Below are 12,990 nucleotides of genomic sequence, written 5' to 3' on the forward strand. Positions count from 1 at the left end.
ATCGAGGTGCAAACATTAAGGTCTTACTTTCTTGATTAGACAAAATAAACTTTGACACATGGCGATCTCAAATCATGTGTTGAAATGCATTAGTCATTATGAATAGATGACTTTGATATATAATTTGGATTTGCCTGTTAGTCAATGCAAAATGTCATCTAAAATGTACCCGAACTATATAAAAGAATAAAGAGGTTTAGAAGTAACGCTGATATGCTAAACATTTTGAATAGTTTGTGACTTGTGGTACCCAGTTGTTCCCATGCGTCCTGTGGAGGATGAGATGCTCTCTGGTCCTTGTCTATCACAATGTGTCGGTCTGAGAGTGGTCATCAGTCATCAGTGGTCATCAGTCATCAGTGGTCATCAGTCATCCGCATGCGCCTCCTCGTATATGGTAACGGTGATGGCACTGTAAGGGTCCAGCACCATCTGAGCGCAGCGCACTATGGTCACCAACAAAAAGAAGCAGAGGAGGAAAAAGAAAAACAGGGCAAAACCAAGGTCCACATGCAAATTGAAGCCGCCAGCAGGGCCGGCCGGTGGGTCCATGTCAACAAAACCACAAATTTCAAAGGAAAAACATCTCCCTCCCCTTTAATTGTTAAAAAAAAAATCACGGAAGTTCTACAAAGGCTTGTAAATTATTCCATAAATAGTACTTGACTGTCTGTCCTTAGCTGCACAGGTCCCTCTGTTGATGCTCCAGTCCACTGGGCTGTTGCTGTTTCTGAGACGCCAACACTTCACTCTAACAGTTAACTACCCATGGCCTCATTTTTGTTATCCGCATTGACACCTGCTGTCCTCCACCCAAAGCTGAGATGTATTGGTGGACACACACAACCCCATTTGGCACCTGTGTCCACGATGAATATTTAATAAGGAGTTTGGTAACGATGGGGTCATTCCTGAGATTACACCCACACAACTCCTTGCCCTCTATGGTGGACAAACGCATTACAGGAGATGACACCTGTGCTTGTGGTTTCCTGGTCAGTAAAAATCATCAGCACACTGCAATATAACAGACAAGGGACACATTGTTACACATGTAAGATATCTTTCAAATGGACTATGTACCACTGCAAAATAAGATACTGTGTTACCAGATTTACCACATGCACCCATGTACACAAGGTATCTTTTCAAATCCAGACAGGAAAAAGGAAAGGGTGATGGAGAGAAAGAGGATATGACGCTCGAGTAGCAATTCATTTGAGAGTGGTTGGAAACTGATCCTGACCAAAAAAAATGCAGATTGCTTGTATTCTGATGCCACTACAGAGACACGAGTTCAAAGTGACTCTTTGCTGATGAGATTGGATCCGAATCAAAAGCTGGAATAAAGCAGAAAGAATAAGGACAGAATAAGCACAAGATTTACTTTGAAATCTAATGGCTCACTTAAGACCCAACCCAAACAAAGCTTACCTCAGTAAAACTATCTTTGACTGTTAATACCGTTAGTTCCATCCGTGTTCACCCCCAGGCTGTGAAATCGAGGAGCGAAGACGAGGGAGGAAACTGATCCCCTGGAGAAACTGACGGATATCTGCTTCTTCACTAAGAGAAAGAGAGGGGAACGAAAACAAGATACACGACAGTCAATACAATCTTGGGTTTGTGTTGCTTTAGCAGATAAGAACATAAAACTGTAGCAACACATGGACAGACACGGACGAAGGTAACTAAAAGCAGTCATGACTCTTGCATGAGTGTGACAGTGCATCGCTCCCACACACGGCCTCTGACACACCTTTTATAACTAAGACTGCTTGTGCGTAAAGATTCTGTGAGTTAGGACAAAGTGTCTCCTGTGATGTCACGACAAACAACACAGCTGACTTAAGTGATCTGACAATATAACAATTTAATACAAAAACAAAACTTTTCTTTCTCATTCAACATTTCATATACATACAGTATATTTATATATTTGTGTTTCTATGTGATAAAAACTGCAGTTCACATCATCGAAAAAACCCTTGGATACAGAGCAACCAAAGAGAGCAGTTACCAATGGAACATCCATTCAAAGAGGAAAATGGGACACTTCTTTACATGGGTTTGCATACAATTTGTCAGCAAGAATGTGTGTGAATGTGAGTGTTACACACAGACAGTGGGAAAACTAATAAAGGGGCCAAATTTCGACTATCTACACAACAATGCTTTTAACTTGTCAAAGAATTACCTTTCATTCTACAACTCTAATACTCTTCCATACCACAGACATAACAAAAACTGATTGTAAAATGCAATTTGTCGGGAGTCCAAACATCCATAACAAAGATTTTTCTTTCGCAGTTTCTGTCCAACATAATTGCTTTAGCTCCGTTTATTCCATTTTTTCCTGAATAGAACCCTGATTAAACCATTACTAAAACACCAATCAGAGAAAAAGGGCAATGAAGAGGTCAACAGTTCAAAACCTTGAAATAACAACACGACAATACTTGGGAAACATTTCAGTTAATTCAAACATCACTATTGTGTCTCCATTTTAAAACAACATTAATCAAGAAAATCATTTACGACAACAATAAAGAATGGCTTTTAAGTACATAATTCCTGCTTGTTAATTATTGCTGTGTGATTTCATTCTTATATATCTTTTATAAAAGGAGTACAAAAGTCCATACTTGGTACAGGGTAACAGAGTGACAGGAAGAGGAGCAAATCAAGCAAGTACGAAACCCCATGAATGCCTATGTATCCGTTTGACATACATACACATGCATGTAATATACTGTCCTGTATATGTAGGCAAAGGAAAGCTAAACGTATACATCTCCAAAGGGCACTAGGACAAACAGTACACAGCTATTACAACACTGTGTGCCTGTGTTACTAAAGTAGATCATTCAATAGAGGGAAAACAAAACGATGACGTGTACGGGTGATTCCATTGACGTACGTGGGAAACTACCGATTTAGCAAATAAACTCAATGCAGGAGCGCTCAGAGAAAGCAGTTGGTCAAGTGCTGACATGCAGGCACATGCTGTGGGTCTAAAGACGGTAAGGTTAGCACAGACTGTAGTGGTTTGCGTGCAATAGCCAGGAAGTTTAAAAAAAAAGAAGAAAAAAAAAAAAGAAAATCACGAAAGTTGTTCATTCCAGCAAATTCCTGAGAGATTAAATCAACGATAGGCGTGATTAGTCAACATGCTATAGGGCAAAAACAGCATAATACACTCTTCGTAAAAGCCTGAGAAAAACCAAGAGCATTAGAATTCCAGTAATAAAAGGCCTTTGTGTGTGTGTGTGTGTGTGTGTGTGTGTGTGTGTCAGAAGTGTAAGAAGATGTTGTAGAGTCTGTCTGGGCTGCTGTGCTTGTGAGATGGATGTGTGCTTTCATATATTTATATACATGGCATATCTACAACATGAAATGGTTGTTGAGCTTTGGGCAGTGCTAGGAAGAGAATTCTCTTCAAATGGCCTGAATATCATGAAAACAATCCTCTTTCTGTCAGTAGCAATTCCTTGATTTTCCTCCCCTATATATCTGTAATCAGATTTACCCCTGCCATCTTTGACTGGCTTGTGGCAGTGCAATTTAAGCCATGCAAAGCAAAGGGGAAGAGTTTTACTCTCAGGAGCAGAAAGGGTAAATGAAGAAAAAGAGCTGAGGAGTTAAATAGAAGAAAGGGAAGAAGAAAGGAGAAACTACAACGACTAATAGAAGACAAAGTGTTGGATGAGCACACAAGTAACGGCCAGTTCACTCGTTGAATGAAGGGTACATAGGAATCTCAAAGTCATCGTTGTTGAAGTTGGGAGGCTGATCCAGCATAGACAGCACGTCCTGAAACAGACAGGAAGACGCAGATGTCAAGGTTAATTCAAAATGACAGAGAGGACAGAGGGGAGACAGAACAGCACACTTAAAAGAGAATGGACTCACATCGCTGACGGGAAACATGTCTTGCTGGTTGCCTTGAGCGTGGGGATGCTGCTCTGCGTTACTCTGGGAGTGCTGCTGGCCCTGCCACTGGGGCCACACTGCCTCCGCTGCTCGGGATGGAAAGTGTGCGCTTGACTGAGAGCCATCTGTGACAGAGGACAGCAGGGGGGTGTAACTACGCAGGAAGCCTAGCAGACCTCAGCCTCGTTTGCTGATTGGTCCTCAGGCGGTGCTTTCTAAACTCATAACATAACCTGCTGCGTACCAGGCTAGCCCCAACAGAGCGTGATCACACCCGTACAACACAACCTACCATAACCGTTGTTGTTTAGATTGGCCCGAGGGTTGATGGGTGGATAGTTTGCACCGTTGGTAACAGTGGGAGCAGCACCTGTGGGCATCTGGCCAAAAGAGGTTGACGATCCACCGCCAAATCCTCCCATGGCTGAAAATGGTGGAGACATGGTTTTTGCAGCCTGGGGAGCCACCTGCTGGTTGGAATTAGGCGGGGGTTGTGTTAATTCTATACATTTTCCACAATAAGCAAACAAGGATCATTACATGTTGGAATCATTTGTGAGGGAAAGTCCGACTGAAAATAGAAACAAGGACAAGGAACATCGTATGACGGATCCTGTTGCAATGGCTGACCTGGTTATTGAATGGTGGCCGAGCTCCATGTCCGGCCCCGGGCCATCCTCCTGTTGGCCCTCCATGGAGGGGACTGCCAGTGCTGGACGGGGCGACTGTTTGGGGAGCTCCACTCTGACGAGACATCTGAGCCAGAATCTGCGTGGCTGAGTGAGCTGGCTGTGCCATCTGTGGGGCCATGGGCACCGGCCTGGAGGCAAAAAGGAAGGGAGTTAGTGTAAACATACACACATCACATTTTGAAGGGACCAAAGCTAGAGAGGTAACGACATAACTATGTTTGACAGTGGTAAACTCAAGCTTGGACTCAACTTCCCTGCCAGAAAGTAATTATTCAGGATGCAAATACTGAAGGTTCCTCACCTGTACGCATCATTGGAACGGCCACTGGTGTAGTTGGCTGTCGGGTAGATCTGTGTGGCGGGAGCGGACGTGGACGGCAGGCCTTTGGGTTGGTCGGTTGGTTGGAAAAGGGAGGGGTAGAGCTCTGGCTTCTCCATGCTCTTGCTATGGTCTGGTCCTGCTGCTGTCACTGCCTGAATTGGCATCTGAGGACCATCACAATTATGATAGAGGTCACCACTAGTTCTCAAGTGCCTAGGTTGTGAAATAATTGACCTGAATCCAACTGTCCAACTGTAATCGAACAGCTCAACCGATAACTAACATCTGGTGTACAACAATTACTTGAAGATTTAATTCACTACAAAATTTTGTATTTACCAAGGCAGTGGAATTCCTGTCAAATACAAAACTGCAAGCAAATGGCAGTCTACTCATATGGGATCTATTCAAAATAGAAAATTCAAAACACAAAGAGGAACTTGCTATTGTTGTTGGGAAGAGGCCTGACTCACAGAAGTCTTCTTCTGTGTTTTTCAAAAGAATTGCAGTACAGACAAAAAAAAGTTGTTTGGCATGGTGCTGGCCTTAAAATCTCTTTAACTGACTGACGCATGTGTACATCCTTCCTGTTGATTCTAACGTAAACAATGGCAAGCTGTGAGACTGTTAACAAGAAATTAAAGTTTCCCCAATAGCTCCCACCGATTGACTGCTGAACAGAGAGTGATCAACAAGCGTATTGTTCACTAATACAGCGGGGGACACAGAACAATCCCAAGAGAGGGGGTGTGGTAATCTATCATTCAGTCAAACTGGACACGTATGTGCCCATACGCATGCATGTCCTAACCTGTGAGAGACTGATTGGTCCTGGCTCATATAGACCGTCTCTCGTTCCACCTCCCTCCAGCTCGGCCTGCTGCTGCTGTAGTTGCCTGAGAGAGAGAGAGAAATGTTGAAAGTTGATTTGAAGTTGAATGAAGGGCTTCAGTGCCATGTCCTTCACCACTGAGCAAGAAATCCCAAACACCTGCTGACAAAATAGCACTCAACCTGCCACCGGTCACCATAACAACACAAAAGAGAAGTCAGGGCAGAGAGGGAAAGGAGTCACACACTTCAACAGAGAAAAATGTTACTCATATACACACCGTGTTGTATTAAATGTCGCCGTCAGTTGTCCAAATTTAAAGCACATTTACTACCAAACATGTACACCTAGGCATGCTTTGTAAAAGGCAACAGCACTAATATTCCAACACTACAGGAAAACACAGATGAAAATGAGGGGAAGAAGAATCACCCAGTACAGGGAAATGTAAAAAGAGAAAAGGGCTATTGCTTGCTAGAAGAAGCAGTAGTCTCCCATGAAGAAGCCCCTGTTCTCCCATGCAGGGGGGGAGGTCAGTCAGGTCAGGCCTATTCTCACCTGGTGGCTACCTGCCCCGGGCTGAGCACCACAGAAAGGCCATTTGGGCTGCTCTGACCCAAGGAGGGGGGCAGCGAACCCCCCGGGGAGGAGATGGGGGTGAGGGAGTCCTGAGTAGAATTTCTACTGCCCCACAAACACAGTCGGGTGCAGGGGAGAGGTGTAGGGAGAGCACGATGAGAGAGTGGCTTATTAATAAGACTGTGGTGTGGGTGAGAGGAACTGGGGGGTTGGAGGGCGATGGGTAAGCACACAAACAGGGATCTTTCACAACACAACAGTCACATTTCAAGAGATCAATAAAATATTTTTGTGCAGCTATTGATTGCGCAATCACGTTGCATTAGCAATGGTACTTGCAGAATAGGTGTAACGAATGAGCGACTCACTTGACATTGGCGTTGGTACAGATGATGTACTCAATCTCCTCTGAAAATGGATTCTGGAATGTGAAGGAGCTTGTTCTCATCCATATCCATTCTCTGGATTTAGAGCGGAACCGAAACATCACCGACAGAACCTGACCCTTTAGCTTCACCACCTGTAACCAAGGATTTCAACATGCCACAAAAATGTAACGCCAGTTTTCATATTTTCACGTGTAGTGAAAGTGGCTCCTCCAAAAGCTGCACATGTAGTCAAGGGACCCTACCTGCTGGAAGCTGTCTCTCAGTAAGCCCTGGTCCTCATGGTGGGCTAGCTCTAGGATACTTTTCCCAAGCAATTCCTGTAACACACATTTACATTTACTCAGTTGGCAGTTAATCCAGAGTGACATTATTTAACGACTGAGAAGGACTAGGCAGATCAAATGGAGTTTAGAAACTCATTCTACCATCTATGGAGGAAGTCAAGGGGTGAGATGACAACAGACTGAACCAGGAGCTGTGCTTCACAAGTATGTTGTGATTTTCCACATATTGTACAGGGGGAATTCTTTGAAGGTGAGTTTTCCTATCGATCATGGCATTCAAATTCCAAGCAGACAATGTGGGAAAGACTTATAAGGAGTCAAGCTGGAAGTTGATTGGTGGTTGTAAAGAGGGATTGGCGGGAATGACGAGAGCTCAGTCTTTAATAAGTTAAGCTGAAGGTGCCGTTCCTCAATCAGCCGAGATATCTGTGAGGCATGCACATATCGGTTCAGAGACTGTACAGGACTAAAAGAGCTGGGTGTCGTCAGCATAGGAATAGTACGAGAAGCCATGTGATTGGCTCATTTGCCAACTGAGTTGGTGTGTATTGAAAAGAGAAGGATTACAGTATTACAACTACAATTGGCCCATAAGACATTGACGTTCATGGCACAGGGGTTGTTAAGGGACTCTCTCCGTCAGATAGATGTGAGCTTTACCTGGGGCTGGTAGCCCACGGTGGCAAAACAGCGGTGGTCTACAAAGGTGAATGTTCCCTGGCAGTTGTGGCGTGAGATAAACTCCACTGGAACACTGATACTGTTCATGTCCGTGTCACCTGGGCAACAGGTCACCTAAAGAAACAAAAAAGCAAAGGTAACAATCAATTGTGTAACAATCACAAATATGTGCAAGTCTCATATATCAGGATTTTGATTTTATCTTTTTTTTTTATCAGGGCAAGTCAGCCATAAAACATATAATGTAAGAGTTAGGATTGGGATCGTAAAATCTCCCTTTTTAGGAAATTTACAATACAATACATTTTCAAGAAATTGTTATGTTAGAATCAAAATGTCGTGTCAGGTAAAGGAAATTCTACCCAGATGGGGAGAGAACAACTCTAATCCTTTCTTTGGTATGACTCTTTGAATGAATTGAATGAATCATACCTGTAGTCTCCCAATGGCAACTAGACAGTATCGACTCCCCTGAGTGTTGTCTGCTTCATCGTCTGTTAATGACACCCCTAAAAGAGAGGAACATGGACAAACTGTGTCAACACATGCCACACTGTGTAACTCGTGACTTATCACACCTGTTGACTTTGGCTTTTGTAATCCTAAGCAGCTCCTGGCCACAGGGTGAAGGGTTATTGACATGCTATTCCAACATCCACAGAAAAACTATTTTACCTGCAGGTGGCCAGGACTTGATGTATCCAGTACAGTGGACAACTACATACTGGGGCTCCCCTTCCTTAGCTACACCCAAACCATTCCTTTGGTACAAGAAAGTAAAAATAAAAGTAAAAGTAAAATACACAGCAACTCATTTTCATCAGGACAAACATCAGGACAAACATTAGTTTGTGCTCAGAATCTGCACATCTGGTTGTAACAGCTTGGTTCACCTGTTTCTATTCCTAAGGAAGTTCAGTCTGTTCATAGACAGAGGCTCCACCGGACATGATCCACACCTGCAAACACAGCACAGCAGATGAATCATTTATTTATCTAGACTTTCTGCCAATACAAACAAATTGGTTATACATAGAGTCAAACCTCATTCTGCAGATGAACGACCGACGAGCTCCCATAGTCATTCTGGCTGAAGACTGCTGACCTTCCTTCTTCACTGTTCCTGTCTTCAAGTCCAACATCCTCCCTTACAATGCAGAAAGAGACAAAGGAGAGTTAATGAGGGGGCTGCTGAGGTCTCATAATCACAAGGGAGACACACCATAGAGCATACAGTTGTGTATAGTTTATACACATACATATGTCCCTGAATGTCAAGCACATTCCTTTTATAATTACAGTTTAGACAGTGGCTCATCTACAATTCCACGTATGCGCGCTTTGTACCTGTATTATTATTCTCAGCAGTAGAGAGCTGCTCCCTGAGCTTTTCTGTGTCATCGGGGTGGAGCTGATCGTACAGGGAGGAGCCGAGCCATTCAGATTGCGGTTGATTGAGGACGGGTGTCAGAGAGTCGGAGACGTAAACAACACGGCCAGTCTCACATGAAACAACGAACAGGAAGCCATCGGCTGCTTCCAGGATGAGGTGCTTCAGCTCCTATAATCAGGGAGTATTAAAGGGAAGGAAAGCAGTGAGGATGAGCACTTTATCATGGCATCTGCATCTCATAAATCCTGAAAGAATTGTGCGTATTACAGCCTTTATCGCCTTCGTCATGCTGCCTTAAGGCTGGTACAGAAGTTGTTGAACTTGTTGATGACCAGATCCTGTAGTTTTCAAATGAAGCATGGGGATACAATATCATGTGGACCCAGTCAGCGAGGAAGATGTGCAGAATTGAATACTCTGCAATCGCTTTTGATCTGATTTCTTTTGGTTTGATTTAATTTTCTTTTCGATAAGTAGAGGTAACATGACACCAGCAGGAAGCCATTGTGTGGCGGAATGAGTTCAAAATCAGATAATGGTTAAGGTTTTAAATTGTATAGTGTTGGTGATAGTGCAGCTCTAAGACCAGAATCCGTGGCAACTCACATAGGTACACACTTATCTATGTGTGGGAGATATTTGTTTCCTCGCCCTAAACCTGCTTCAAGCTTTTCCCGTTGTGGAATTGATGCAAATAAATCACAGACAATGACAACCAGGGGTGAAAGCAGTGTAGTTTAACATCTCAAGCTTCTTCCACACATACACGCCCTTCCATTGTTCCTACCTGATCAGTGAGAAAGGATGGTTTGTAAGAACCATCTGCATTGGTATTGCCACTTCCTCTCAGAGACTTCATATGGGACACTGCCATTCTCAGGATGGTGAGTTTGTCTGGCTTCCGTGCCAGCGCACTGCATGTGGGCACCATGTCGGACAATTCTGTGATGTAGGCGGTCATCTTGTTCCGCCTCCGCCTCTCGATCTCACTGTGGTTTTCCCTGGTGCGAGGGAACGAGGGAGGGAGGGAGGCAGAAGTGAAGGAGGCAGGTGGGACAGAGATGGGGGAAACAAACAGGCAGGTGGAGAACATGGAGAGAGTTTAGAGTTAATGTTGCAATGTAAGTATGTCAATCGGGAAGCGGTGGGATTGAGAGGATAGAGGGGAAAAATAATGAATACATAAAACAATAACGTGTAGTCAATGATCTATAAAAATGATCGTGAGAAAGCAAGGTGGCCTGGTCTTTCAGGGCCAGTTGGTGTGACAAGAGAGAGCAAGTGCTGAAAGAAAAACAATCTTCAGATGACCTGAGAGAGAGAGAAGAGAAAGGGAGACAAAGAGGAGAAAGACAGGCGGGTTGCTAAAGAGGAAGGGATTACCAATGTGAACCGAAATCCCCGACACACACACACAGCATACAGCAGTTAGTAACATAACACAGTGGTGGGTTGAGACAGATTACCAGCTGCCTTGAGCAAAGAAGCATACCATTCTGACAGGCATGAGAACAGACCAATCAAGCTGGGAAATATCTGGATTTTGTGCTGTCAAAATGAAAACAGTCCGCAGTCCCAGCAGGACAGGACAGGACAGTGCTGCCTCAGTGCATTCAGTATTGATATGAATACAAGCAGGAGAGGTAGCCTTCCAGAGCGGCACACTCATACCTGGCTAGTTTTTCCATATCTGCAAAACTCTGATCTTCATCCAAAACCCTGGAAATGAAACCAACCCCACTTAAACATTGGTCCAAAACGTGCGACCGACACTGAAAAGAGGTGTCACAGAAAACAACCAGGGAAAGGAAAAAGAAAGCAGCTTCGGGGTAATTGGTATTTTCATATAACAATACACCCCCTCCCCCCTTCACACACACACACACACACACACACACACCCGCACTCGCACACACTTCTTGACATTCACCATCCTACCTAGCGAAACGCTCTTTGTCATTGCCGCCACCTCCTGATTCATCATCACACCTGTGGAAATACAGACAATAAATATAAATAACACACTGACATGATACATCAACTAACTAACTTAATATATAAAAGACCTTTAACATTTTGTATATAAATATATACCTGAACAGCTTGTTTCCTTCATCATCATCGTCGTCATCATCATCAAAGTCTGGCCTGCAATATGAACGAGAGAGCTGATGAAGACGTTGCTTCACTTCACATTCCTCTCACACTTTAGTCACAGTGTGACAGCCAAATATGAATCACAGAACACAACATCCTGATGGAAACTTACGCTGCTCGTCTCTTGTTTGCCCCTTTAGGTACAACAGCTCCACCATTTCCTTGAATCCCACTTGCCCCCAGCCCCAGACTTGGATCGGGCAATTCTATTAATAACAAACACAGACACACACAGACTGTAGCATAGGCGACATACATGGGTGACAGGTGACTTCCTACGGAGACTCACACACACTCACACAGTGCAGACAAACTGACGAGAACTAGTTTCAAACATCGGTTTGCAAGTTAACATTAAGTATTAAATATGATTCAGTTTGTTTACAGTCCTCTTTTTAATAAATTTGCTACATTTCCAACGCATCGGCAACATTTCATTGTTAAAACGGATTACTGTCGACAATCACGACACTGAGATTGAGTCGCTTCAAGCAAAGACTACAAGTTGAGACATTTGTTACCTTCATGTAGCGAACCAACAACAGTCCAGTGTCCAATCTCCATTTAATCTAGGTTTGGATTCTCTGTGGCCACGAGAGCAAAATCACAAGCGGCTCGTCGCAAACGCTAGCCAGTCCGAAGTTAGCAACAGTTAGCCGAGTAGCCTTTTGCGCTGTAGCGGCTAGCCTTGTGTGGCTATGCTAATGTAGCTGGTGCTGTCACGCTATCTATCTTTAGGGAACTGGGCGACGTGGCTATGCTACACAAACACGCCCCGGTGCCTGACAACTGCATGAGTCGAAATGTTTACATGAATGGTTTCGCGTTTGCGTCACTTTACCTGGGTTTGAAGAGGACATGTCCGTGTGGAATAACATAAACAAACAACTTCAGCTGCGGGAGGAAAAAAAAATCCTCAACCCACGCCCCTCCCCCTTGCTAGTTAGCTAGCTCGAGGCTAACTACTTCCCTGACGGTTTACTGATGTTTACGCCTTTAAATCCGGCTATAAACGCCCAGCGCCATGATTAAAACCATCCACACGAACTAGCAGAGTGGGAAAAAAAGACAAAATAACGCCACTGCTCCTTCGGTGTCCTTTATCCCTCCGTTCTCCCGGTTTAAACCCCCTCTGTATTCAAGATGGCGTTCACGCTAGTTGAGTTCAATCTGTCGTCAGTACCTTTGTTTCTGCTCCTTCTATTGGACATCACGTAGCCAGATACAACTGACGTGACAAGTTGGGAAATCCAGCTTTTGCTCCGCCCGGCTGGCGGTTAAACCCCCCCGGTCTGACTTTGGGATGACAGCTGGACGTGAAGCAGATGATGCCTTTATTCTGACAGGCTGGTCAAAGTTTGCCAAACACGTATCCATGACTTGTTTTGACCACACTCAGGTCCAGATCACCGCTGTTCTGGGCTGTGAGAACATTCAACTAAAGAAACAAGCAGGAGAGGTAGCCTTCCAGAGCGGCACACTCATACCTGGCTAGTTTTCCCCCCCCACTGCTATACAAATTCTCGTACAATAAGACATGATACTTTTTTTCGTCAAATTCCTTGAAATCATATACAATCACACAGATTTTAAATGCAGGACACACATGCTTTTTACAGAGGGAGCTCAGGGCAGACCCCCCCAAAACTGAACCCCCTGGCTGAAGACTGCTGACTGCTGACCCCCCCCCAACAGTTTGGGTGTTCGGTGCTCCTTGCTCGAGGGCAC

At 44.2% G+C, this 12,990-nt stretch overlaps 2 protein-coding genes across 12 annotated transcripts; both read right to left on the reverse strand.

The window, feature by feature from the left end:
- Positions 1–366: 366 nt before the first annotated feature.
- On the reverse strand, positions 367–552 carry LOC143003880 (cortexin domain-containing 1 protein). Its single transcript, XM_076154637.1, has one exon. It carries the CDS (start codon positions 550–552, stop codon positions 367–369), a length of 186 nt encoding a protein of 61 aa, XP_076010752.1.
- Positions 553–1,853: 1,301 nt separating this feature from the next.
- On the reverse strand, positions 1,854–12,455 carry arnt (aryl hydrocarbon receptor nuclear translocator). 11 transcript variants are annotated; one of them, XM_076154657.1, is made up of 21 exons: positions 12,104–12,455; positions 11,375–11,468; positions 11,200–11,253; positions 11,044–11,094; positions 10,777–10,824; positions 9,893–10,106; positions 9,060–9,273; positions 8,757–8,859; positions 8,606–8,671; positions 8,388–8,473; positions 8,145–8,221; positions 7,692–7,826; positions 6,990–7,064; positions 6,727–6,878; positions 6,338–6,463; positions 5,759–5,843; positions 4,927–5,111; positions 4,564–4,753; positions 4,226–4,403; positions 3,913–4,058; positions 1,854–3,813 (listed from the first exon to the last, which is right to left on the reverse strand). In XM_076154657.1, the coding sequence occupies exons 1-21, from the start codon at positions 12,138–12,140 to the stop codon at positions 3,730–3,732; spliced, it is 2,400 nt and encodes a 799-aa protein (XP_076010772.1). In that variant the 5' UTR covers positions 12,141–12,455; the 3' UTR covers positions 1,854–3,729. The 11 variants fall into 11 exon arrangements, with proteins under 11 accessions (XP_076010772.1, XP_076010771.1, XP_076010769.1 ...); XM_076154656.1 differs by lacking the exon at positions 12,104–12,455 and adding an exon at positions 11,784–12,074 and having other exon boundaries at positions 4,226–4,400; XM_076154654.1 differs by lacking the exon at positions 12,104–12,455 and adding an exon at positions 11,784–12,074.
- Between the last annotated feature and the right edge of the window lie 535 nt (positions 12,456–12,990).

This window comes from Genypterus blacodes, unplaced genomic scaffold (assembly GCF_046128005.1).
Source record: "Genypterus blacodes isolate CSIRO-AG114 ecotype Tasmania unplaced genomic scaffold, CSIRO-AGI_Gbla_v1 ptg000063l_1, whole genome shotgun sequence".
Lineage (NCBI taxonomy): Eukaryota > Metazoa > Chordata > Actinopteri > Ophidiiformes > Ophidiidae > Genypterus > Genypterus blacodes.

Excerpts from the sequence above, each read along its gene's own strand:
- LOC143003880 (XM_076154637.1), bottom strand. The coding sequence starts at position 552 with ATGGACCCACCGGCCGGCCCTGCTGGCGGCTTCAATTTGCATGTGGAC.
- arnt (XM_076154654.1), bottom strand. The coding sequence starts at position 11,826 with ATGGAGATTGGACACTGGACTGTTGTTGGTTCGCTACATGAAG. Across the intron at positions 9,274-9,892 it reads CATCCTTTCTCACTGATCAG|GAGCTGAAGCACCTCATCCT; the intron begins GTAGGAACAATG and ends CCCTGATTATAG. Across the intron at positions 6,464-6,726 it reads TGTACCAACGCCAATGTCAA|TAGAAATTCTACTCAGGACT; the intron begins GTGAGTCGCTCA and ends TTTGTGGGGCAG.